Source organism: Apteryx mantelli, chromosome 3 (genome assembly GCF_036417845.1).
Source record: "Apteryx mantelli isolate bAptMan1 chromosome 3, bAptMan1.hap1, whole genome shotgun sequence".
Lineage (NCBI taxonomy): Eukaryota > Metazoa > Chordata > Aves > Apterygiformes > Apterygidae > Apteryx > Apteryx mantelli.
In genome coordinates this window covers 55,734,819-55,762,442 of record NC_089980.1, presented here as the reverse complement: position 1 = coordinate 55,762,442, position 27,624 = coordinate 55,734,819, and the positions used below count along the sequence as shown (strand labels likewise).

Genomic DNA, 27,624 nt, shown 5'->3' with positions numbered 1-27,624 from the left:
TAAACTCTGCATTCTCTGAAGCAATGAGAAGCTTTTTACATGTGGTTTATATTTAGAAGTCTTATTGTGTGATCCTGAGGTACAGAGAAACGGTTAACTGTGTTCCTCTCTCTCTCTCTCTCTCTTCTTTTTGCATTGCTTAGGAAGTATATGTTGGCAAGGAGACTCTCTGTACTATTGATGGCCTTCATTTCAACAGTACCTATAATGCAAGAGTCAAAGCTTTTAATTCATCAGGAGTTGGTCCTTACAGCAAGACAGTTGTTTTACAGACATCGAATGGTGAGGTTTCTTTTTTGCCAGTTTCTAAATGAAAAGCTGCAGGTCTCAGTGGCAGGATACTTACATCCCATTAAATCCACTAATATATTTGGCACTAATTAGCATAGAGAATTGGGATGAGCTCAGTGGAGAGGTCAGGGACTGACTGTGCACAGACTGAGCTCCCCTCCTAGCATGAATCTCCGGGTCAGAGCTGAAGAAGGCAGAGCAGTAAGGCAGGGCTATGCTGCTGCTGTCCCTTCTGTGTGTAAACTAGAGGACTGCACAGCCTGTCCCTCAAACCGCATGCATCTTTCTGTGTGCATGCTTTCCCAGTGCTGACTGGATCTAATGCACACACAGATGATCAATTCTGCCTAGCATATATGCAGAAGTCAATGCCTAAAAGCATATGCAGCTGTAGACGTATTCTGTTGGCTGTTGTAGTGCACTAGGGCTGAAGACTGAACCTGCAGTATCTGGGGGGAGCAATTCAGCCCTAAATTCACTAACTATAAAATTAAGCTAGTCCATTTCTTTAGGCTTTGTGGGATTTTGCATTGTCAATAACACTTCAGGTTTCAAATCATGCATTTTTATTTGGTTGTAGAGGTTTGGTGTTTAATTAAAGATCCTGATTTGTTTTAGCATACAAAAGCAATTATATAACACACTGAGCATATTTGTATGCCACTCCCTGTCTCCACTTCTCCATCATTCTTTGGCACTTGTGGTTTTTTTCACTACTGATACAATTTCACAGTAAGGTTTGATAAGACAGGGATGGGAATTCATGCATGTTTCTGTATAGTTATACTTGACATTCATATGAGTATTACAAGAAGTTCACCTTCATTAATGATATTGTAACGAGTCCAGAAGCACACGCTGGAAATAATCACTTCCACTTTTATGCTGTATTGCCAAAATAGGCCAGTATAAAATATTTATACTTTAAGAGCATTTTCTTGTTTTTATTTTTTTTCCTTTGATAAACTAGTGAAATCAGTCGTAACCAACATGGACACACTGAAAATCCGTTTCCGTTAAAGGCAGTCCTGAACTGATTTACTTATGTGAGCAGTTGCTATACTATGGAGAAGCCTTGGTCTCCTCAGTGACTATTGTTACTGTGTGAGAACAAAGTCTCTGCCCTTAGAAGCTCACGCTCTAAGAGACAAGCACAGATAATATAAGGCACATGAGTAATTTATGCTTCCACAGCACCTTTAGGCTAAATGAACTGAAAAACATCTTTCAAATTTTCATAGGCTGTGCAGATTGCATGAAGCATTCCTTTCTTCCCCTCTTACTAACCAGCAGTCACTTCTGAGCTGAAAAGCAGCTGGGTAGTGGTGCAAAGCAATCTTGTGCAACTGCCTACGGTAACAAGGAAAGATTGTTACCTGAAGGTGTAGTGGGGGCTTTAGGAAGGTAGAATCTTATTCTCCTAATTGCAGTAAAGCAGATGACACTTCAACACAGCCCATTCTGCCATAATGCTGCCTTTCTTTTTTTTCCCCGCGCAGTGGCATGGTTCACCTTTGACGCCGCCTCAGCTCACAGAGACATAGTGCTGTCGAATGACAACCAGACGGCCACCTGCAGTAGTTATGATGACCGGGTTGTTCTCGGCACAGCGGCCTTCTCCAAGGGAGTGCATTACTGGGAACTGCATGTGGACCGGTATGATAACCATCCGGATCCAGCTTTTGGTATTGCCAGGATTAATGTAGTCAAGGACATGATGCTAGGCAAGGACGACAAAGCGTGGGCCATGTACGTTGACAACAACCGCAGCTGGTTTATGCATTGCAATTCTCATACCAGTCGGTAAGCACTGTCTACACACTTTTCTCATTATTGGTAGGTTTTTTCCACTTTGCAACAGAGGACAGGATCTCAGCAAGTCCATCTCCCTGCTAATTATACCTGTTTTATTCATGACAGCAGTCTGTCTTACCTGTTCTTAAAAATCACCAGTGACAGCAATGTCGTCATCTTCCAGAGCATTCTGTGTTGGCGTTTCTTATCCTCACTGTTAGCAGGTTTCTCCTGAGATCTAGCCTAAGTCTCCCCTGCTGTGATTTAAGCCAGTTACTGTGTGTGCCACCCACAGTGTCAGACAAAAGCACAACACAATCTGAAGTGCTGGATTTCTCTTTTTCTGTGCAAGCAGAAAGGTGCTTGATTCTCTTCCCTAGAAGGATTTTTGGCTGCAGGGTTGCACGGTAATTAGGCAAGCACACTGGTGATTTCCTGTCTTAACACAGGTTTTTATTGCCAGTCCCAAAAGCTGATTAAATGTAATGCAGTAGGTTACACCTAGGGTGATTTGGACACAAGGGAATGTTTCCCGGTGAGGACTAAGTGGCAGCTTCTGTCTGATTGAGCCATTGTATTGAAGAGCTTTGAAAAGTGTCTCAGCAAGTACAGCCAATTTGTCAAAGAAGGATTTGAGAATGCTCTTTAGCCATCATTACCAAAACTGTCTTTCATGAGATCAGTGAATCTATGTGCTCTGTGCAACAGAACAGTGGGGAGAGGTCTTGTAGTTGGAGCTAAATCAGTAGCTCTGGGGCCGGATCACATAGAGAGAATACATATTAGAGTAGAGTGAATGTTATGCTGACATGATTGCACGGCTTTCAGTGCTTGCAATAGTTAACTCTGCCTAGAACTGGCTGTGGTTTCTTTGACATAATGCTGCACTGTGTAAGGAGACACACTCAGCCTCACCTGAAGCTCTCTGGGGTATCACCAGCGCAGAGCTGCACTGCTCTCTATCAGTTTCCCATAAGAGGGTCAGGCCCCAGCTGAAGATCAGCTGAGTACTGAGGGAACCAAGACCGTTGAAAAGATCTCAGCTGAGGAGTGTGATTTAGGATCCTAAATCCCTTGCGTATTTTGGAAAATGATCCAAGTATTTGTATGCCTATTCTATCATGATGGGAAATTGATGTACAGAAAAAGTGGCTGACCAAGGATATATAGTGAATCTGTGGCAGAGCATGAATCAAATTGAATTTAGTTTTCTACTGACTGCCCTAGCAGGTCTTCCACACCCATTAGGTCATATGTTCTTTGTGTAATAACAAATGATTAAAAGAGAGGCTTGCAGTGATTTTAAAAATGCTTGAATGTTTGTATTATCTCCCTAAAGAGACAAGTTCATGCCAACATTTGCTGTGCCCTAATGCTGATTGTAATGTCTCAAATACAGTCATTTATACTCTAAAACATATTTGTATTTGAAGTAAGTATAATGCAACTGCTGTTTGTTTGTTTTTTGAAGTATAGGCTCTTCGATAGTTACTAAAAAAAATGGGTTCCAAGAGCAGTGGGTGCCATCTACCAGTCTTCCATTGCTCCAATTCATAGCTCATTTTTTATTCTGCTACTTAAACAGCATCACAAGTGATAAACATGAAATAACAAAGTAGTTTGGGATATTTTATAGTCATTTTGATTTGCAGTTCATTATAGACAGGTGGAAGAACTTTGTAGCTGGATCCAAAGCTATCTGAAGTCAACAGAAATATTTTCACTGACTCCAGAGGCCTTAGATTGTGTCCTAAATCAGTATAGAGTAAAATAACATCAGCATGATAAATCTGTGAAAAGGTTCTCTGTCCCTTTAATATCTTGATTAGATTTAGGGCGGAAGTAATGTTAAACTGTATTAATTTTAATGATCTGTGAAACAGCTTATGTTTTCTGGAAAAATGCTGGCAAACATTCTGTGTGTTACTGTCCCAGAAACCTATTTTATGCATTTGGTCCTAGGCATAGTTCTTCAGGCAAGCAACACAACAGCTAAGCAAAAGCATTTTTTCTGGGAAACACAAAAAATGGAAACACTTCAGATTTCCAGTCATTCTGGTTAAACAGGAAGACAAAGTAATTTCTGTTGATGACAGTTTCCCATTCTTTATTGGATCAAACACAGAGCTTTTAGAGGCATGTGCAAAGAATGGATGGACCAGTGGAATGTTCTTTCCAGTGAAGTACACTTACGAAGGGCATGTATTCTCATGAAATCGTATGTGCTTCAATGAATTTAGGTCTAGGTGTTATATTTTTAACCATGACAATCAAGTAGGTCAATTTGTTAACTCATTAGGTGTAGTAGTCTTGTTGAAACAGTTGTCGCTGCCTAGTTATTGTTCCCCGCTGGAGACAAGTACATCACAGCACAGTGTCACTGTCCAAAGAAGATCTATTGTCAGTTGTTAGCCTCTCAGATGTTACTGTGATGGAGGCTATGTCTTAGTAATCATTGCATCCTTCCGAATCTTTATGAGAATAAACTAGGGCGATACATAAATGAACGGCTTCAAGGTTAAGCAGAGATGGAGCTTAAAAGGCCTAGTCATGGAACCTGTCAAGCTGAGACTACTTTCCTGTTCTTTTGACCCTTAGCATGAGAAATTGGACCCACGTACATTCTTTAAAACTGGTGGGTTAGGCTTGAGTTTTGTAATGCTAGAAGAACAGGCTTGAACAGAAGAAACTAAGGCTAGAAGAAACAAGGGAGACCTTTAAGAATGTTTTGGGGAAACGTCAGTTAAGAACACGCTTTAGAGCAGAGATGTAGATTACTGAGGTACCTTTCAGTCTTGTTGTTTTTGGAAATATGAATTCACGCCAGAGGTGTTGTATGCCCATTGCCTAGAGGCACTAGCATTCTTTGCAATGGCTCTCTGTTCCTTGGCGAAGTTCCCAAAAGCAGGAGTACCTTGTAGTATAGGTGATAGCCACGACATTGTTATGTAAAGATCAAACAAAAATAGTATAATTGACTGAAAAATACTGTTAATGTGGAGTTAAACTAATTCTTTGGTTTATTAAATAGTATTCATAAATTGTTAAGATTTATTTTTCAATAATAGTGAAACTTATTGCTGTTCTCTATTCATAAAGCCAATGCATTCCATCCTCTTTTGCAAATTTTCTGAACTGCTGCTGAAAGTGTGCTTAAAATAACAGACTCTGCTGCAACAGACAATGGCATTTTCACAGTAGCCAAATTTCTTCATCTTTACTCAGGCCTTCCAGGCTTACTCAAAACACTTGTGCACAGTCAGCACCCAGCACTTAGTATTATACACAGAAATAAATTAATATTTGCAGGACTGTTTGAAAAGAGGTGTGAGAATTAAGATTTACTTTCAATGATGAAAGAGTTGTGCATATCTGCAAAAGTTGATTATCGTTTAATAAATGCTAAGCATTTATTGAAGAAATACTGTAACAAAAAGTTGTATTTTCCTTTTATATGGCCCGCAGATTATAAGCCTATAGTATAGCTGTTGTAAGTAGTTTAAAAATGCATTACAGTAAAGCAGCAGTTCTTTCATGTACTGCCACAGAAGTGTATCAGGAGAGAGCATTACTTTGAGTGTCTTCATCTAGCTATTTTTTTTCTTGCAACTAAGACATTTATTAGAAAAATTATCTCATAATACTGTCCAAGTGATGTACAGAAGAGTCAGGAAATGCCTTGTATAAGTTTACTCATGAAGCTTTCACTGTCCCATCTTTCCTCCTTAAGGAAGTGACCGTGACAGTAGTCCCAAAAGCACTGGATTCCTCAAAGTATGTTCTCAGGGAAATCGTGGGAAGCCCAAGGAGAACAGCTGCTCAGCCTCAGGAAAGGTCCAGCCTCCCCGCTGGCAGTGTGGCAAAGTATCACCCGCTTGCCTTTGCCTGGGCTTTACCCTGTTAGAACTTGTTGCTCACTGTGGCAAGGTGGAGGCGGAGGAATAGGGCGATCTGCCTGCTCAAGTCCTGCAAGAATTGCGGCCGAGAAGTGAAGGAGACCCCATTCCTCTGCTCTGCCCCTGCTCCCCTTGGGATCCTGGAGAGGCCTCAGCTGGGTCGTGCAGCCCAGCCTGCTCTGCTCTGCTTGGCTCTGCAAGCAGCATCAGCTGGGCTCTCCCCCCCCCCCCCCCCCCCCCCCGAGGCTGCAGGGAACAGTCATTCAATGTCATCATTTAGCACACAGCTAATTAGCCTGCAAGAAGTAAATTAGTTTACCATATAGGAAAGAGCATAATAACCTCAAAAAGGCAAAGTTGCCATTTCTCTTCCCTGAGAGAATCAATGATGTCATTCAAAAAGATGTCATAAAATCTATTTTAAAACACTGCAGGATATAAAGCATGGGGCGCTACAATCAAGGTTGTTCCTAAACAGGGAAAAAATAACATAACCATTTGTAAATGGTTCTAGGTCATAGTACTGCCACTTCCCACAATATCATCATGAGTTTTATGATGTTATTGAGTGTTTTTAATAAAAACAAACTAAAACAGATACTGAGGATAGGTAAGCATCTTAACTTTTTTTGGAAAATAATATGCTTTATGGTTTTGGAGAAAAACTCAAAGGCAAACCTATTAATGCTTATAGTACAAGAAAGCAAATAAAAGAGACCTCAGAACTGTATAGGTTTAAATCTAACACATCTGTGGGCCAAATTCATGATTCTCAACCATATTGTTATTCTTTGAAGAGCTTGAAATGGAGGAGTCAGAATACTATTTTCCTCACCATCACAGGTAAAACTCTCTTTAATTTTGGAGGAAATGGCATGTGCCACGTAAGTTAGTCTAAAGGAAAACAGTTTATGCCACCTAGTGGACAAGACGAAAATTCCTTACTCTGCACTATATTCCTAATAGGATTTTGATTTTTTTCACTTTTTTTGATGTTTTGATCTATTCCTACCCATTCTGATAAATGTTATGTTAAAATTGCATTTATCTTGTGAATTGTGTGTGCCTGAGGGGAGGGCATGGAACAAAAGAGGGTTGCTTCTTCTCCTTCTGCAAATTATTTGAAATCTGATTTACCCTGAACAAATTGTGTCAAGCTGTGATTGCACTGCAGAGCCCCCATGATATCTGCAAGGTAGCAGAGCTTGTGGCCAATCTGCACATCTAGTAGATTTCTTGCTCAGTGCTTTCTAAAGTAGTACTGTGTTTGACTAACCCCCAGAGGAAAGTGCCTTAATGTCAGATTATTCATGCATGTAAAAGCTGGCTGAGTGCGTCATGGCAAGCTCTGATACAGTGGTAGCTCTCAGCAGCTGCTCCTGACACAACCAATTATGACTAATATTAATAATAGTGCCCCAACACTTGAAACAGCTCTCAGTCCAACAGCTGGACACCTTGTCAGTCATGGAGCTACACTTACCTCTAATCAGTCCCACCGTCCCTTCCTCCCCCAAACCAGTATCTGGTACACCTGCTCTGGCTCTGTGGCCTCTGAAAAGTTAGGTCTTTTTAGAGAATTTCAGGGTGAGTACTTCAAACTGGAAGCCTGAATCTAGAGCTGTTAGCAGAAATATTAATTAAGAATGAATACCTGGGAAACAAGCTTTCTGCTTTTTCATTCTCTGCAGTGTGTCATTCCACTCTCACAGGGACATTCTGAGGAGCCGTGTCTCCAGACTCCTGTCCTGCTCACTTAGCACTGAAATGATCTGCACACCTGCCCATCTGTAGTCAGCCCATTAGTTTTGGACACCATTTTCATCTCTTAGCTAGCAATTGGAGATGAGATGGACCTAATTTCTCTTTAGAATACCCCAGTTAAGCTCTGATGAATGTGGTACCTATGCTTCAGAAAAAGGCGTGATTTGGCCATTGTCAGCTACTGCACTGTGCTGCTTCATTTTTCCTTTGCTTTAGTAAGGCTGCTTTGTCATGGAGAGAGCAGCTGCAGCATAGCACTATACCTTCATTAAATCAACAGTGTGGTCATTTTATTTTTTAGGACCGAAGGGGGAGTTTCTAAAGGTGCCACTGTTGGTGTGCTCTTGGATCTGAACAAGCACAACCTGACCTTTTACATAAATGGGCAGCAACAAGGGCCTCCAGCATTTGAAAATGTTGAGGGTGTCTTCATGCCTGCATTAAGCCTCAATCGCAATGTCCAGGTAAGTCTTCTGCAGCTCAGTCTAACTTATCCTGCTCATCTAAAGGAGAACGTATGCTGCTTAGCACTACTGCTGTGATTGATAATATCATTTGTAGGTAGTCAGTATGGATAGGGGCTCTTTCCTTCCCAGATTCACATCTGGGCTACTAACTCTTTTTTGAAAACTGTATTTAAAATTCTGTCAATCTTCCAAGATGTGAGGAATCATGCTGTAAAAACAAGAAAAAGTACATATACACACATACACTAATTCCTACACTTACGTTGCTGCAACGCTCCACTTCTTAGACAGCAGCAAAGTGCTAAGGCTTCCTCTGCCAGATTGACTAAAAAGCACGAGTATCCGAAATACTCTTAGATCTCATGTTTGGTGACGATTAACACTGGAAAGAGAGAAATGTCAGCAGCACAGTGGTAAGCAGAACAAAGACAACACAGGTCAGAGAATTAGTCCCACAGAGAAGACCTAGTTAATGCATCATTCTTGTTCTTCATGAAGTTTGGAGATTGCTCTCTGTTCTCAAGAGGATCTCCCCTTGGAGGAGCCCTCTTTAAATATGATGTGTTTCTACTTCAAGATCACTGCATATGGCTAGAAACAGGACTTAGTGTAAGGGGGAACCAGGGCCTGTACCTACAGAGACATCCAGGAGCTGAGGACTGAAGGAGGTCAGCTTAGGTCAAGCAGGATCAATGCAGCCAGGAGTGGAAGAAATAGTCATCATTTAAAACACCCAGAAACTTCAAATGAACCTTTCAAATCAGAAACTTCACATGGCCTTATTATTACATGAACGTTTAGTATCAGTTACTGGTGGCATCCAAATGCTTCAAGAAGTTTTCATAGCATTATTGTATTTGATGCACCAACATGGAAGACAGGTGCTTTTCGGGGCACCTCACTGCTATTTTCAACACAGATTTTTTACTCACAACTGTCACGAAAGGAGTGATGCACTTCACTCATAAGAGGGAAGCAGCACTACTTTTATTGCAGTAAGACAGCGAGCGACTTAACAAAGTTGAGTCGTGAATAAGAATGATTTAACGAGGTTTGATCAGCAAGGTTCACTCAGTTATTTACTGCATGAAGGACAAGGTCAGATGCATGCGCAACGGAGACCCTCCTGTTGAGTCATGAGGTTCAGACTGGACCCCCTTGCTTTCTAAACTCCTTCAGAGAGGAGCCTAGGTGTGGCTGGATCCAGTCCTAGTCCCAGACTTGGTCAACGGTTTATGTCTAAGGAATTATGTGCGCAATTAGTCAGAGATATAACTCAGCAAAGTTTTGCGAAGTTCGCAGAAGTTCAGCATGCTATTAATCACTTACTGAGGATCTGTCGTGGGTAAGGAATCTCTCAACCTCGAGGAGTAACCTTGAGAGGTGTCCCTGCTCAAGAGGAGGTTCTGCCCCCTATTTATGGGGGGGAGATGATTGACTCAGTCATATTTGCATACTAGATGGGCCTTAGTTGGTGCATGCTCAACTAGCCCCTGCATACGTGCTGTTTACAGGGAGGTCAGGTTGAGGGGGAGAGAGCACATCAGTGGGGGGAGAAAGGAGCAGACCGTCACAACAACCCACCTCCAATTTTAATTACCTATATTCCTTTAAATACCTGTAAGTACATGGCTTACATTTTTTTACCACCACAGAGGTTATGCAGAGAGTGGCAGACAAGGGAGAGAGGGAAGCTGTGAGTTTAAGCATGTGTTTGCTGTTAAATGGTGCTCTGGCACATCTGTGTTGGGAACCATGGCCTTGTGGCGATGTCAGGTTATAGCAGGAGCACTAAAATGCCCTGTGTTCTGTCCTGCCAGGACAGCAAAGACAACAGGATTTTCTTGTATTTAATACGAGGGCTTCACTGTATGATCCCCTTCTTGAATTACTCGGATGCCCTCATACAAAGATGCCATCCACCTCGTGGCTAGTGAGCAGCACTGATGGAGACTTGCAGCTGGTGGCTAGATTGGGAAGAGATGAAGACACTTGGTTTCTAGACCATGGGCTATTGAAGAGAGAGGGGGGAAGGGATACCTGTTAATTCAGGGGCTCAGTGTCATCTCCATAAGTGTTCTTGATAACTTGAGCCTGGATCTGAAGCGCCACAGCCCTTCCCCTGACATTTACTTGCTCTTAGCCTTCACAGATGCTTTCTGCTGGGGTTGTCCCAATTCTCATTTTGTTTCTAATTGTTACTTCTTCTTTGCACAGGTGACTCTACACACAGGACTGGAGGTGCCACAAAGTGTAAAACAGCCAAAGTTGCCCAGTAACTAATGAAGCCCCTGCTGCCTCAACATATGCTGGATTCTGTAAGCTCTCTCAGTGTGATTTGGCACTTTTCAGTAAGTCAGTAAAAAAGCATTCTCTTCCCTAACTTAAAATATTATACAGCATGTTGCTCACTGAGTAAACTGCTGGTTACAGCTAACCCACAGCATTTTTAATTTAACAGCCGTACCAAGCATACTCCCAGAAGTGGCACTTGATTACAAATGGGTACCCGAACATATCTATACTGCACTGCATACATGGGTGTATATATATATGTGTGTGTGTGTGTGTGTATGTGTGTATATATATATACATATATATGGTGAGAGGTAAAATGAATGTATTTTCTCTCTCATGGCTGGATTTGTGCTCAACAAGATATTAGGAATGCAGGAAAAATGTGTAAGACTAAGACTGGGGAGCAAACAGCTGTTTGAACAATTTATCAGGGGGTAAACTGGATTCTTTTGCTGCCTGAAGTCCTTAAATTTAGACAACATATGTTTTGACAGCTGAAGTGGAAGCTGCAAGGTCAGTGAAAGAATTTCTGGGCAAGATTCCTTTGTCCATTATTTTCAGGAGCTCAAATGACCATAACTATCCCTTTTGGCTCTAAACTATTTCTTAATCTATGGATTATATTCCCCTAGAATTCAGTGGCAGAACTTGCACTTATCTTCAATAAGAAAAAGATTGCTTTCCAAATACTTTCATAGTTTTATTTTAGCTAGCACCATGATATTTGCAGAATTCACATACATACAAATAGAAAAATATTCTCGATATATTTTAGTGTTTCTCATTTAAACATGATTGTAGACACTGTCACAAATGGAAGATCTAATTGTGGTTATCAGCACATCTTTTGAAAAGGGTGCAGGGAAGAGGCCTTTGAATTGAACTGATAAGAGATTTCTTTAAATATGGTACCTGCAAAGTATTCCATGTAGAGGAATGCTGCTTCCTAGCCTTGATCCTGATAGATCCCAGGCAGCTGTAGTTCCAGTGTAGCTTTGAGATCAAAAGTCTTAATTTTCTATTAGATTAGGGTGAGCTAAATAATATTTTGATCCTAATGAAGCATTTGAGCAAGAGAGACTCATAGGCTTAATGTTAAATCCATTCTTTAGAATTTTTCTGGACTGGGACATAAATTTTTTGTAAGTTTTGGCTGTCTTGCATCTCTTGTGAAAACGAGAAACCATTTCAGGTGCTGCCCGTGACAACTTGATTCTGATTGACATGGAACTCCCCATAACCATGGCACTTTCACCTGCACGCTACTGTCAGAAAATACCTTGATTTGTTTGAGTGTGTCTTTTCTTCTGAAGCAAATTAATATATGAGAGTGTGTGTGTACAGCAGTAATGCGTATGAGCAAGATGCAGCAGGTTGCACGAGCCCACAACATCTAGGATTTAGCCATTCTGATCCTACTTAAGTGTGGTGCTGTCAAGCAGGAAAACCATAGACTCTTACATGCTATTGATGTACTATTATTTCCTTTTTCTAATCCTGCTGCTTACATACATTTTCCTTTCCAAGCATATGTACACGCACACACCCCTGTGCTATCAGACATGTAGTTATTAAACCTGAAAACAAATATTCTAACCAAAATCCAGCTTACTGCCTTGCTTAAACCATTGCCACAGGACAAACAGCCCAGGCCTCTCCTGGGACAGCCTGCTGGCCATCAAGCATATTGCTGCAGGTGCGCTTTTGTCTCTAGCCTGAGCCTGTCACTGAGGTGGTCCTGAGCGATGGCAAGGCTTCACTGTGACAGAGCAGCCAGGATCCTCACTGGTGTCATCCCACCTCTCAGCCATTGTGGGGAGAGGGGATAAAAAAAGAAGACAACCCAGAATGAAATAGTCACAGACAATTTTGCAACAAAAAGTAGGCTGTGATCAGGTTATCTGTAACCAACTAATCATCTTATAGCCCGCTTCTCCTACAGAATAGCAACGCACCTTCAATGATGTCAAGACTGACATAGGAAAGAAAACCAACAAGAAGAGAAAAAGAACTTAAATGCTTAAGTGAGAAAGCAACTGTACTTTCTTCAAAGTCTGAAACGGATTGTACTAGTAAACTCTTAAACATTGGAATAACCCTGCTACACTCATCTTGATTTCTTAACAGCAGAGACCAACTTTTAATTTTTGGTTTTGTTTAATACCATATGAACTCGTGCAGGATTTTCTAATTCAGTGGGTCTGTTTTAACCTACCTCAGCTAGAATGCTACTGGACCCTGAATTTCCTCTTGAGCGTGCTTGTCATAAAACTGTCTTTTACAAACATAAAAGTTGTAATCATAGCATTGGCTTTGAGTATTGCCTGTCAGAGCAGCGTATGGGTATACTGTACATAAATTGCATATAGTTTTTTATATTGGGAAACATCTTGTGATAATTTTAACACCAGAAGACACTCCAATTTCACTTTTATTATTAAAAGCAAAAGAACACTGTTTGTCTTGGGTAAAAGGACTGAACCTTTGTCTATACTCCCAACTTCTGTGAAGAAAATTCAAATGAATTTAAATCTTTCCAATCTTCAGCCATTGCCAGATGTTTAAAATTAATTCTGAATGGGTTTTAGAAGTGTTTTAGAAGTGTTTGTGGTACTTGGTTTTGGTTTTCAGAGTTGCTTTGGTATCAGTTCTTAGAGTGTTGTACCTTTGGGAAAACACAGTGAGTGATGCAGGTTACTAAGCTCTAATAGAAATATGGACAGTAGGTAGGAACATGCTTCAGATATGTAAAGAAGTTCACAGAAGCTCATTTGTTATTCTCTACACATTCTAGTATTCATAAAATGTCTCCTTTCAACATAGTGCAAAAGCAAATAAAAGGAAGACAGCTAGAAGTAGGCATCCTATATTAGTAATACTAATTTAGCCTAGGTCTAAGCAAAGTGTGTGTGTTGGTTGCGTACATGTTTAAGGACTTGGATTCAGTCCACAGTGATAAACCAAGTTACCCCAGTAGAGCATAGTTTCATGACTTCAGCTGGGTGCATTTTGGCAGTCTCATTAACAGTAATAAATGCTTAAGTAGTTGGAATTACGTTAGGAGACTAATTATTCCACACACAACTATTTATGTAGTGTCCAGATGTCAGTGGGAGCCACCTGAATGTAGGCCAACACCGAATTTTCCCTTTTCAGAACAGCATCAGGTGGGAAAAGTGGGGAACATTCACCTCTTTGCTCCAGCTGAAGGTAGTTTGTTTCTCTGCAGGTAACTCCCTAAGGTCTTTCTAGTTATGAACCCCCTAGTCTGCATGTTCTTCATCTCAGTGTCTGTACAGAGACACTGTCTGTACTGTGCCCAAGCGACACACTCCTCTGCTTCTCTCCTCTATTTCTTCCCAGGTCTTCTTTGGGGTTCGAACTCTGCAATGGCTTGAGGAAATAGAGGAGGGAAAGAAACCTATCTAGCTTTCTACAGCATCTCTTGTGCCAGTTTTTGTTACCTCCAATTCCTCCTGTAGGAGGGAGACAGCCTTTAGCAGTACGGTCCTTGCAGAAACTGTGTTGCTGACTGTCCAGGAAGAACCCAGGGGCTGAAGAGTAGCATAGATACCAAACAGGATTGCTTTGGATGTCTGTTACTTCCTTTCGATTCCTTGGGATATTTGTGCAGCACTCCCTGACTCCAAGCTCCTCGTCCTGGTTCCCAGACACCCAGACAGGCACAGAGGTGCGTTTCGTGGGACTCCTCTGCTCCTAGAGGACAGACTGTTCCACGTAAACAGGAGAGCACAGCATTTTGCACTGGGATGAACCTTGTCCACTACAATGCAGACTCCACACGATGTAGCTGTAAATTGACTTAGTGTTTAAAAATACCAAACCCTTCCCTAATAAACAGAATGAAGTCTGATTCCTGAATATGTTGATCTGAAATGTCTCTACAGCTGCTAAATACAGTAAGTAAACTTTCCAGCCTGGAGAGCAACAAGGGACTTACCTTTCATCTGCTCATGTGGCTCCAAACATTATCCTTCATGAACCTTCTTCCTGGCTCCTTCCTCTGCAAACTTCCCTGTAAAGTTTAGTGAGACTAATTACAAAAACTGTGCCATCTGGCGCATCATGAGTCCTCCCACAGAAGGCAGTGCTATACCATTTCGACTACATTTTTTCCCCCCCTCATTAGTTCAAAAGAGCTAACAAGGAAGATCTCTTACTAAAACTTGATGCCAATATGAGCACAGGCCTAGCTGAGAATCTCTTATTATTTCTGATGTTGAAAGGTATACGCTATAAAATAAACATCAGTGAGGACAGTAGGATACTGTGATGCATCTTGAATTTGGAAAGCAATTTGGCTTGTAAAAGAGAAGACAGGCAAACAACACAATCACCTCCCATACTTGCCTATAGAGTTAAGATATATAGAGCAAAATATATTGGACTGAACAAAAATTAAAAAAGCATGAGCTTACATATATCAGAGTTTAAGAGAAAAGGTATTAAACATAATTTATTATATGCATAACATTCCATTGTGATCAATGCCATTATAGTGTACTGTTGTAGATGGTTTTGGCTGGTGTTTTCTGTTGTAGTGCTGTATAAGTTTTTTTTGATTTTGGTTTTTCAAAGCGTAGTAAGGATGGCAGAGAACACCTAATACTCTAGTTTCCTAGTTCTAGAGCAAGAAGAAATGTGATACACAGATTTTTTTTTCTTTCTTAAACAATAATATTTAATAAACAAGGTAAGAGAGAGAGATCAAGGCTAAGCTGCCACTACCACTATATGAAAAACACTGTGTTTGCAATTACCAACAAGAGGTGGTGCATTTTGGACCACAACTCATATTACCTATTCCTGTGAGAAGGGATAAAGAGTTAACAACCTATCAACAGCAGCACATTCTGGTACGTTCTAGTACATCCTTTGCTCGCAAACAGAAAGATGAGCAAACAGAGTTGTCAGACCTAACTTCAGGCCTTACCAGCTTTCCAGCATTTTTTGCTTAAATAGCAAAGCAAATCATTAGTCTTTGAACTAAGCAAAGTAATATTAAAAACCCAAATATCCTGGCTAGATCAGCTTTGGAAGGGAGATTACAATTTCAAGTCCTTCAACAGGTTATGGTAACAAATCAAACACATTGCATATGTAAAGGGCACTCATCACTTAAAATTACCAAACAAAGATGGAGAGTCTTGTTTTTTTAAAAAGTGAGCTGCTTCTTGTTTTTATTGGCAACATTTCTGGCAGTTCCTCTGTCCAGTACTACTGAATGCTGCACACACACAATGGCTGGAGTGGCAGCTTGAAGCACAAGTCCATTACAAATTAGACACACTTGGTCTTCTTACGTGCAGAAGCCATGCAAGCCACAAAAAATTAAATGTGCAGGACTTCTGCATCCTTGCACAACATAGAAGGCAGATGTGTGTTTTACTGAAATAGGTACTCAGCAGCACTTCTGTTAAGTGATGTTCTGTTACATTTTTGTTATTGCAGGCAAATCCAAGCAAGCACTACACAAAGTTAATTGGTGCACTAGTTGGAGGATTTCTAACATTTTCTTGTAGATCAGCAGATACACACACACACACGCGCGCGCGCATGTGTGTGTGTGTGTGTGTATGTGCTGGCCTTCACATTTATAGATCCAGATTGCATTCTTTCATCCTGGTGGCTGATACCACCTTCCTTAAATGTTGTCAATAAAAATACTAAGCTTTCTAAGTAGTTGAATGAAAGCATGGTGAGAAGTCATTTTGTGATGAATATTAGAATAAATGCATGAGGTAGAACTGCTATTAGTTTCTGATTGTTCTATGAAGCATGAATAACACTAATTTAAATGTTGGCAACCAAAAAAAAGTGCAAAGGAATAAGATAATGGTGTTCACTTCTTGTTAAATGAAAGAAAAGAACTTGTTTCCATGTTTTCTTCTTAACCATGACATTTGTTCTTTACCATCATTTCCCATAGCTTATATAAATTTGGAGCTGGTGAAATATACATCTCTTCTGTATGTGTCTGTCACCAGATCAAGAGGAGAATATCAACTTTTTATAATTTTGTACCTGTGGCAGAAGTTTGTATTTTTTGAATTGAGAACAAAATGCTTTTTGTCTTTTGGTCTGAGTAAAACTTTGTGTATTATTATTATCCTTTTGGAAAACCTGACATATGAGTTTATGCTGTTTTACAGTTTCTAAATAAATTCTTAATACATTGCCAACAAATTTAGCATCAGTACCCTATTTATTATTACTACTCATAATGTATATGAGGTACCCATGCAGGATGCATACCTAATTGCTGATACATGCTTTGTTAATAAAGTCTGAATAATCTGTTAGCTGGAGAAAGCTAAGATGTCTTCCTCAGAGAAATCATCCATCTCTGGGCTTAACTCGTACACTGGATTCAGTGCCATGAAACATCTCTCTCTCACCACCACTCTGCAATCTCTGGCTTATGTTGGTTATAGAATATATTGGGTTGTTTTATTTAGTTCCACCCTGTCTTACAGGCTTTGGGCGATTGCCCAGTCTCCAGAAGTTTGTGACATGGGAGTAAGCAGAGCTTGAAAGTAATAATGTCACCCAAAGAATTTGATTGGAAAGACCTTCAGGTTAGTGTAAAAGTCAGATGATGGAGGCAGAAAGCTTGTTGGGGCAGGAATGATAAAACTGTGAGACAGTTAAATTACCGTCATATTAGAGCTGCACACCTGTATCAAGTAGATGCTTTGGAAGGGACTGAGCAATGCTACAGAGGTAGCACGCTCAGCTCCTGGAAAAAGGCACATAGCTCACTTAAGCTATGCGACCTTGATAAATGTCTGTTAATAAGATAATCACAATAGCTTTATCTTGCTGGAAAACAAGAACAAAGCTTATTGTTACAGTATAAAAGGCCTGACAGAGAACAGATGGGAAGAATGAAAAGATTTCTCCTTTTCTCCCTCATTCCCCTATCCTGCTGCAGAAAGAAGGCAAAATAAGATGGTCCCTGCTCTCCTTTGCCAATAATTAATTAGCTATTCAGTCAGTACTGGCTTTCATGTATCAGTACACGCACCAAAAGTGACACAGCTTGCTGGCTGAACACAGAGTTATGTACTCTGTTAATTAATAACATATTTCAGTCCAGAGAAACATTAGGTGCATAAAAGGCTCTCAACAGTTATGTTTGCCAAATGGCAGTTTATATTTTGGGTTTTTTTTAATGTATCTAGTAACAAAATTGGATTAAAGCTACCATGTTTAACTGAGAACAGCAGGCTACCAAGATGTAGCATGGTCAACTTATATCACCATGGAAGTTTGCTGTTAAAAAGCAATCCATCACCATATAACAGAAAACTTTTGTAATACATACACACACATTTGAAATGGGTGATAAAAATGCAAAATTCTGAGCAATTTTATTTTTAATTTAAGAACTGAATTTCTTTTAACCCCATTCTTTAACAGAGCTTACAAAGCCTGAGACTAGAACTGCAAAGATTAGGCACTTCATTCTGACCAAGTTTCACTCCTAAACAGCTGTCCTAAGTTGTGGAGGTGGAAAGTGAACCCTGTAAATTACCCAAGATGATTCAGGGACATAAGTCCCACAACACATTATACCCAAAGCCAGATGAACAAAACTTTATCTAAAAGTAAGCACAGAAAAAGCGAGCACAAGGATTAGCCAGGAACTAAAAGATACAGGTGGTACTGTAACATCCAAAGCCTATCTCTTGCCTCAGCAAGTTTTGATGCTTTGTACTCAATCCTGCTTAGTGATTACATCTTCATACGCAATAGTGATTTGACATTTCTCTAGTCTGCATATGCCCGAACCAGATAGGACTGTTAATTCTCATTTGAATTTGCAACCAATACTGAATAAGAAGAAATGCAATTAAGCAACTATGAAATGTGGTAACAATATTTAGCAATCCACCTCTGCGCACCCCTCCCCTTCCCACATGGCTCCAGGAACACTCCCCTCCCCTCTTTATCTGGCTCCGCTTTCCCTTCCGGCCTAGCCCTCCGAGCCCTCTCTCGATTGGCACAGCACATCTCCAGGACTTGAAAGGAACCTGGAAGGGATGCGGGGAAGGAACATGTGAGAAGGCATCCCCCTCTGTGGGGCAGTCCTCTCCACCCCAGAATACTTTCTTAAACTGAGAAGAAAGCAGTCTGATACAGCTGTCTGGGGGAGAGGAATTATGCTGCTGTTCTTGCTGCTAGCTGCAAGGTGACCCGGACCTCTCTGCTTGTTGAAGATGAAACGTTGCCTTATTCAGGCCCTGAGCTAGCAGCTAGGAATTGAGCTTCCCAAACCCTCTGGGGTAAGCTGAAGTTCACTAATGCACCTAAAAGCAGTTTCCCTAATAAGGGCTATTTGCCTTCTCATATACATCTGTTTCGCTGCCAAAGCTGTTCAAACAAGCTCTAAATAACCTTACATGTAAGCAACAAAGCATGAACCTTTCCCCTGTCTTTTGACAGTTAACAATACTTTTGCTTCCCCTGTAAAATATTCAAGTTTCTTTAGCTTGAGGTAAAACGGTGAGGACATTTCAGGTTACTAACAATTGCCATTTCTAACAGAAACGCAACCTTCAACAAAAAAACTGCTAACTCTGTGGACAGAACTGTTCAAAAATACAAATAGCAAAAAAATTTTGAATTTGACAGAGATTTCATAGAAGAGGCTTATCAGGTCTAGCCTGGGAACACTGATCACAACAAACGTGAGTTACCGATGAACAACCAGTAGCCACCGGCTGTCTCTGCCTCACTTGGCTCAGGTCTTGAATCAAGTTCTCCCCCCCACCGCCACCAATTAAAAATAAATAAATAAATAAATAAATTTGAGTTCTCTACACACATATACAAGTTGCATCTGTAACTCTTACCTGGGACAAAACTTTTAAAAGTCTCATTTTCATTCCAAAGCGGATAATTTTGAAACCTTAAAAGGTTTCGCTGGACAGGACAGGTTTTTGCTGTACAGTTCCACTAATACTTCAGATAGATACAGAAATAGATGCATGCCTGATAGGTGTTTAAGAATACTTACTTCAGGTTCAGGGCAATCAGGTATCGCTTTTCGCATATTCCTTCCAGATGAAAGCAAAGAGATATGTATTTTATTTCACTCATTTATTTAAATTAATAAATTAACATTTTCCTTATAGCCAATAAACTAATTCTAGGAAGAGTGAAATGCTTTAACATTTGTTAGCTAATAAAATAGCCAACGTAAACTTGTTTAACAAAAGTGTCTTATTTTATTTAAAAAAATGGTAAATTCTCATATTCTTACCGGAGTAGAATGGAAGATGGGAAATCATGAAACTAAAAGCCAGATTAAAGAGTTAGGACATGGTGGGAAGTCAAGAACATTTGTAGATGCGTTGTGGTGGCAACACAAATTCTATCTTATTTTTATTGTCCATTTCATTCTGTGTTGTAAGTTCATTTGATAACTTTAGATGATTTAATTTTCTTTATGTCACAGCTATGCAGAATCAAGGTCCCATCTCTGAATTTTCCAACTTGTCCTGCAGGCCAAATGCTGGGCACTGATTTCTTCTTTTTGGCCTTCCTGAAATACGAGGAGGGGAGAAAGGGATTAAGAGAAAGACCAGAAAACTCCCCCAAATAGTCAGTATGGTGAAAAGTGTCACCTATTTATGCAACCAGTATTTGGTATTATGCAATAACAAATTATAGCAGATAATAATCCTAATTACCTGCATAGCCATTCAAAATTTGCAGCAAATTACAGGATGAATTACATTTAAAAAAAAAGTTAAGGAACGCAGATTTTCAGATAGAGAAAGAAGATAAGAAATACATTCCAATGAACCAGCTACACTATAATTAAGAATGCCACTTTACCTTTCAAGCCTCTGTATATTTTAGCTTCTGTTTTGCCAAAATTATTTCTCAGGGCAAATGCTCAGAGTAAAAGGGACAAGTGCCACATCCAGGGTCCACATACAGGGTCTTCCATCCATCTCCCTGCCAGCTGCAGTCTTAGACATGTCACGGCAGAACTGACATATCTCCAATTAAGCCATGTAACCAAAGCCTCTAAAACTGTTAGACACAGACCAAGGTCGCTATTTTGCAACTAAGAGGTCTTCTGTAGTTTGAAAAGTTCCTTCCATTCTGATCTGTGTGACTTTTGGTATAAGACTGTGCGTACTTGCACAGGGGCAACATACTGGGAAGACTTAAACAAAAGCAAGGTAATTTTAACCATGTTAAAATGGCTCACCTCTCCTTCTGTTCTTTCTTCTTCTTCTTAAGAGAATCACCTTTATGTTCCTGTTTTTAAAGATACATATTTTAATGGAAACGGAACAGAGCATCTTGGCTAAACAACCATCTGCACACGAAGCATACGGCAGTCTGCTCCTCAGAGCAGAATGCATTTACAACAGGGTGGGAGACACCCCATTGCGGAGGCACTGCAGAGCCCCCAGCCCAGAGCCCTTCCTGTCACCTCATGCAAAGTACAGCCCTCTCATGACCAAGATGCTGCCCCTGCCTCGCGAGGGGGCATAAGCCCAGCCACACGAGGGGAGAGGCCTGTGTTTTGGGTACGTGACAGATCCTCGTGTCAAAAGACTGACTTCCTACCAGGCCAGCATGCCTGGTTACCTGGCTGAGCGCGCCTGTCAAACGACAGGGCTTGGCTCTGTTTGGTTGTGCACGGGGTATAATACTTTCAGTCACGTGACAGAGGAAAAGTAGGTCCCCTGGAAAAGAGGGCGGCAGGAAGAGGCTGATAGAGCAATTACCTGCCCGGCAGCCTGCTCCCACCTACATCAGAGGGCTCCCTGGAGAGGAAGGGAGCAGGCCATGAGCAGATGGACCATGCTGGATGGGTGCAACACAAACCTCACCCTTGCTTTAAATAACGAGGACGATCCTAGATGGAATTGTGCTGATATAAACCCAGCTGAAGATCTGGCTCTCTGTGGTTAGATAACGTGTATCAAATATTAACTGAAGGACTTTTCTTTTTTTTTTTTTCTTTCTTTCTTTTTTTTAAGATGCAAGAAAAAAAAAACTGCTGATTTTGTGTGGTCAGTCTATCAGCTTCAAAGGATGAGGCAGTGAAACCCACCACCCTAAAGGCCTAATTCTGTACCCTTCATACTGCACACAACCAGCTTTTACTGATGAAATTAGTCCTAGGAGGGAGAGACTATGAGGAGCAGTAGGTGTCAAGCTCAGGCACTCCTCCTGTGCCTCGGGCATTATCTGTCAGCTCTTGGACTAGCTCTTACACGCTGTCTTTTTATGGAGAATTTCACACAAACCTTTCCATTATCATCATCCTTTGTTGTCTTCTTCTCTTTCATTTTCTCTTGGTAAGTCTTGTAGTTCACATGTTCTTTTTTGGGGGGCTGCAATAAAGAACAGGAGTGGCATCACTGGTGAAATGTTCAAATAGGTTCAACAAGTATACACATGCCTGCATAGAAATTATTTTTCACAGAGGGTTAAAAAAAACAACAAAACAACAAAAAAAAACCCCACAAGCAAACAAACAACCCCCTCCCGCCCCAAACAGAAAAAATGGTTTATTTCCTTTAGGGGAAATGGAAGTGACTACAGGGGTATAAGGTAGGTCACATTGAAATCACGTCTTTTTTGGTGGGGACAATAGAGAGGGATGTTTATATGGTATAACAAGCCTACAAGGTTTCCTACACACAGAGCCTATCTCAAAAAAAAAAAAAAAAAAAAAGGTTTTCTACTCTGTCTTCTTTACACTACTGATGGTAAATAAAACTGAAAAGCTTTCTCAGTCCTTAACTCACTGGAGAAGGTGAAGCTTTAGAAAGCTTAAAAAGAAAGCCCCTCCTCCAACTGTTTAGGTTTGGATGGTCTGAATAAAAATAAATAAATGTTGATTTCCATCCCAATCTGTCTTATTTCACCTAAGCAACATCTCTGATAACACAAATGTCCTATTTTCCAAATATCTACAGAAAATAGATGAGACTGAACAGAAAATAGGGTCAGAGCAGAAAACAGAAAAAATAAGAATGAGATCAGAGAAGGGGCAAGGAAGGGGATCTCGTCTTTTTTAAAAAACTAGGGCCAAACCCCAACAGTGTTTTTTATTGCTTTTCTGTATCAAAACAGCTGGGCCATCTCCCAGCACTAAACAAGCAACAGTTACCTTGGCTCCCAGCATGATGGCACGTTCCTGTTCCCATGTGCGTTGCTCCTGCTTCTCATAGCCAGTGATTCCAAACTTGTGTACTTCCAAACGAGCCTAAAACATTACAGAAAACTGAAGGCATTTTGTAATTGTCCAACCTGTGTAAAACAACACTCGACAGACTGATACAAAGTCGTACTCCCAAAGAAATATCAGGTAATACCCGAAATCAGCCTGCTGTAAAAGAAAACTAATTAAGTTTAAAACTTTACTGCTGAACAGTTATCCACTGTCTAGTCTCTGAACAGTGAGGACATCTGGGGGACAATATTTGAGTCTCCTTATTTTGCATAAAACTGAAAACATGGAAAGGACCTACTCTGTATAAAAACGAATCGTAGTGCTGCACAGAGAACAACAGCAAAACGTGCTACCAACACCACCCAACATTTGCAGGGCATTCTCATTCCTCGCCTGCAGACCACCGCACCAGTGCAAACCTGGATGTGCAGATGCTGAAGTGGTTTGACTACACAGCATGTATAGCTGACAATACACAGGAAGACCCTGGCAGAACCAGTGGTGAATTCGTAACGTTTTCCGAGGCAGTGGTTAAATCCCCACTGTTTTCAGCAGTAGAAAATGCCACACAATCTCCAGATTTTACTGGATCGCAGCACTTTCCTGAGTAGGGGTCAGACCTATAAAATAACCTGTGCAAATCTGAAACCAAATCAGTATCTAAGAAGCCCAATGCTAGTTATGCTTATATAAGAACAGCTGAGAACAAAAAGACAAATGAAAAAATAAAAACCAACTGCTGTTTGAAAAAAATATATGCCAATATGCTTTTTTGCTTTTCCATGCGAGATCAGAAATACCAAAATTAACACCATGGGCCTAAACCAGCATATACTATATATTCTGGGTACTCGCATAGCTTTACACAGCTAACACAGTGATCCTCCTCAAATTATCACTGAATGATCAGAAAGAAAGGCCACAGGGTTGTAACATGCCTCTCTTCATAAAGAGCTGTCACAACAGCAAGCACACTCCTCCTCCAGCATGGCATGCAGCCAAAATCATGTATTAGGAAAGCCTCACCTGCAAAAGATAACCTTTTCTAGAATTGTTTCTTTGGTCCCACTGTAGCTTTCCCAAGCATATAAATACACCCATCTGCACACTAAAATGTTGAGGTTAGATCCTAGTGACTTACTTTTTCAAAGTTAAATTCGTGTTTGTTCACATTTTTCTCTTCAGCCACTTTTTTGGTCTATAAAAAAAAAAAAGAAAAAAAAATATATTTCCATTTAATATAACAAGCAACCCCAATTTAAATGCCGATTGTGATAGTTTTTTGAAAAGCAGTGAAATGCTAAAATGAGCAGTAGGGAGCAGTATACAGCTTTCCAGCAGGATCTTTTCCTATATTAATGACTTTGATTTATTAAAAAAGAAGGTCTCAATGGCATTTTTAATATATAGATATTGTAGGGTCTTGTTGGAACAAGCCTGTACAATATACAGGGCACCATTAAAGCATAGAGCACATAGCTTTGTTCAGAATTTTCTTGCTTAGGTCATTTGCTAACACTTACAAAGAGTTTCATAACTGAGAAAGATATAGCATAGTTGAATTAATAGCTGCAATTAAATTTTGAAACTTCAAGTTTAAATTACACTTTGTAAAAGAACCGTTGCATGCGAGCTATGCATCATAGTTGCCATTTCTAAATCTGTACCAGAACTGCTACTGGATGATAGGACATGAACTTAAAGTCATTTTGTTTCACGCTGAGAGAACAGTGGTACTAGTGTATGTATTGATAGTTGGTGGTAACACATAGAACAATACTTAATTCATAACTGTATGCAAATACATTAATGCATGCATCCTAGTTAATTAATGCAACAGAAAAGACTCCAAAGGAAGTACTGTCAACAAATGGCAAGCCCAACAAAATATCTGGCACCTAGCATTAAATGTTCAAAATGAAATCTGTGAAAACATCTTTTCTGCTAAGCAATTTATATGGAGACCTTCCATCAGCAGTGCTCAGGTTGGAGAGGAATTTTCCAGGGGGCCTAGCCTGGACCCTAGGGAGAGAGAAAAAAGGTGCAAAGACCCAGCGAGAGCTCCACGCCTGCTTGCCGTAGGAGAAGCGTAGTGGCTGACAAGGCTGCATATGCACTCCTATTGCTCCTCCTGAGAGGCATTCGGGGAGTTTTCGCTACGGACCTTTCCACTCCTTGGGGCAGGACAAGGCGAGGAGGGATGTCAGCGAGCTCCCACCTCCGATCTGCCACTTTGGGTACCGACTCAGGTTCCTGAGAGATTTCAGGACACACAGTTCAAACAAGGCTTACAGTGAAAACTCACAGAGGATCTAACTGTGGAGAAGCCACCACTACATAGCAGCTGTAACTACCACAGTTTAATATCAAAAGCCTTTGACTAATTTCTTTTATTTCCTTGACCCATATCCTACATGAGACATTCTAGAGCACTAATACATCTCAAGGCAATTTTAGTTCATGTCTAATCCCTAAATTTGGCAAGCAGGGTGCTGAACTGTCTCTCCGGGTTCAAAAATCCTAATGCTACTCTACAGCATCCCTCTGCATCCACCAGAGCCAAACCCAAACATCTCTAAGCCCCGCAAAAGCCTTTCTAGAAAACTGGCAGTTTCAACCATCTACAAACTGGTTATTTTCAGAACATTTTATAACAGGCCAATCACTACTCTTCTCACAGAGGAAAACAGAAGTTGTAGAAAGTGTGAGAAAATAAAAATCTGGAGCACTTGTTAGAGGGGAATCTACCAGAAAAAAGTAAGAAAGTTTGATGGACTCAACCAACTGCTTGGTCCCTCTTGAAAAGGGGTTGAAATAGTCAAACCCCAGATATCAGTAAGCCTCACTGAATTCAAGACAGCCAGATTTTGGCCCATCAGAGATTATTTTAGATTTGGGCTTCTGATATCATGGCCATAAACTCTACTTGAAGAAAACAACCACAGAAGCTATAAAGTTTTGAGACCAATAAATGAGCAAGGGCAACGCTGCTCAGGGTGGAAGCTAGTTCAGTTTCCAGATGACCCTGTCCCAGCCTCTCTGCTGAAGCAGCCTGGCTAGTTTGGGGTAGCATGGGGGATTTTAATGCCCACAGAGATCTCAATCCACTTGTTTGGTGCAACACCTTCATGCTTTCTGCCATCAATCGCTTGACACCAGTTCTCCAAGATGGACGTTACTGGTGAACAGTCAAGCATTGCTCTGATCCCTGGGAAGAGGAAGGAAGCTCAGGGGTCCTGCATCTGCACTTGCTCACAAGATTAGGGCAACACCACAAAACGCTTACGCAGAGAAGTCGCCAAGAGGCTTTTCTTCCCGTTTTGTTTATAGGACACTAGACCTCTCCTTGTTGCTGCTTGCTAAAGGCTAAAGCTAAGGCTTGCTTTTGACTTGAAGCAATAAGCCTGGTCCTGCTGAACATAAAAGCATCTCCATGAGCAAGTTTGTGAGCTGACGGGCCACGCAGGGGTTGGCTTACACTTCTTGTCACACTGGCAGCCCCGTCTGTGGATCAGCTTAGTTTGTTACGATACACCTACTTCAAATGTACAATACTTGTCCAAATGCCTTCTGAAACTGCAAATAAGTCTTCAAACCTGCACTCACCCCTGCTCCAACCTGCCACTGTCAGCAATCCTGCTGGAAATCAGCAGGACTGGCTGCAGGAAAGCTGAGCGCTCCAAAGGAGCCAGGATTTGCATGGAGCTGTATTAGCAGGAGGAGAGAAACTACACACGGGAAGAGGAATTATAGGAAGTAGCTCACAAGTTATGGACACAAGCGACAGAGACAGCAAGAAAAACTATGTGCAGGTGGGTTTTGTTTGTTCTTAAGTGGCTACCGGAGTGGGATACCCTAACTGTGGTTAAGGTTAATGCAAAGTCTCCAGCATGACTTTGAGAGAGAGAAGGGAAAAAAAAAAAAAAAAGTGGGTGCTTTAGTGAACTTCCCATCCAAACCCTTGTTTGCTTAAATATCTAACTGGAATAATAGCTATTGATAGCTTTTTTTATTTTCAAAGCAGTGAAATCCTCCTGTATGTGAAGAAACATGAAGATGAAGTTGTAGCTAGAAAACATAGTCCAACCAAAAAAAAAAAAAAAAGACAAAAAAAGAAGTAAGCGTCCCTGCCCCGCCTCCGCGGGGCGCAGGTCCGGCCCCCGCACACCGGGCCCTACCTGGGAGCCGCCGCCGCCGCCGCCGGGGGGCGCCGCGGGGCGCGGCCGTGCCGTCCTCTTCCTGCCGCGGAACACGACCACCTCCACGGCGGCCGCGGGCGGCCGCGGGGGGGCGCCGCAGGGCTCCGCGCCGCGCAGCTCGGCCCGCAGCCCCCCGAAGAAGCCGCGGGCGCCGCCGCCCCGCCGCCGCCCGCCCGCCCCGCCGCTGCCGCCGCCCCCGGGCTCGGCCGCCGCCGCCTCGCCGCTCGCCCGCGCCTCCTCCGCGCCGCCCTCGTCACCTGCGTGTCGGAGCACACAGCGCGTCACCCCCCCCCGCACCGCGCCGCGCGGGGCCGCCGTCACTCCGCTTCAGAGTGAACGGCCCGGCCCCGCGGCCCGCCTGGAGGGGTTATTTATTCCCGGACCAGCCGGGGCTCCCCGGTGAGGGCGCCGCAGCGGCCGGGGGCGGGCCCCGCTCACCCACCCAGGTCGTAGAGGGCGCCCAGCACCGCCTCCAGCCGGCGGCACCGTTCCCGCGACCCCATGGCCGGCCCGGCCCGGCCCGCGACGCGGCGCAGCACGGCACGGCGCGGCAGGACGTTTGATCCCGCGCGGCTCCCGTCGCGCCCAAGATGGCGCCGCCCCCGCGCGCGGCGCCGCCCGGCGCCCCGCCCGGCGGGCAGGCGCGGAGGGACGCGCGGGGCCATGGGCGCCGCGGGCGGCGG

The 27,624-nt window shown here is 41.9% G+C and overlaps 2 protein-coding genes across 2 annotated transcripts in view; one reads left to right on the top strand and one right to left on the bottom strand.

The window, feature by feature from the left end:
- TRIM67 (tripartite motif containing 67) overlaps nucleotides 1-10,586 on the top strand; it is a 36,187-nt gene extending 25,601 nt beyond the window's left edge. Inside the window, exons 8-11 of the mRNA XM_067293413.1 lie at nucleotides 144-282; nucleotides 1,791-2,094; nucleotides 8,047-8,209; nucleotides 10,430-10,586. Coding sequence (XP_067149514.1) covers nucleotides 144-282; nucleotides 1,791-2,094; nucleotides 8,047-8,209; nucleotides 10,430-10,495 — 672 coding nt within the window. The 3' untranslated portion in view covers nucleotides 10,496-10,586. The remainder of the gene's footprint in view (nucleotides 1-143; nucleotides 283-1,790; nucleotides 2,095-8,046; nucleotides 8,210-10,429) is intronic.
- A 9,035-nt stretch (nucleotides 10,587-19,621) lies between these two features.
- C3H1orf131 (chromosome 3 C1orf131 homolog) lies at nucleotides 19,622-27,517 on the bottom strand. The gene is made up of 7 exons (XM_067293414.1): nucleotides 27,384-27,517; nucleotides 26,921-27,198; nucleotides 23,884-23,940; nucleotides 22,680-22,775; nucleotides 21,811-21,897; nucleotides 20,760-20,809; nucleotides 19,622-20,081 (listed from the first exon to the last, which is right to left on the bottom strand). The coding sequence occupies exons 1-7, from the start codon at nucleotides 27,442-27,444 to the stop codon at nucleotides 19,952-19,954; spliced, it is 759 nt and encodes a 252-aa protein (XP_067149515.1). The 5' UTR covers nucleotides 27,445-27,517; the 3' UTR covers nucleotides 19,622-19,951.
- Nucleotides 27,518-27,624: the final 107 nt, after the last annotated feature.

Excerpts from the sequence above, each read along its gene's own strand:
- C3H1orf131 (XM_067293414.1), bottom strand. The coding sequence starts at position 27,444 with ATGGGGTCGCGGGAACGGTGCCGCCGGCTGGAGGCGGTGCTGGGCGCC. Across the intron at positions 22,776-23,883 it reads ACGAATTTAACTTTGAAAAA|GCTCGTTTGGAAGTACACAA; the intron begins GTAAGTCACTAG and ends GTAATGTTTTAG. Across the intron at positions 20,810-21,810 it reads AGGATGATGATAATGGAAAG|GAACATAAAGGTGATTCTCT; the intron begins GTTTGTGTGAAA and ends CTTTAAAAACAG.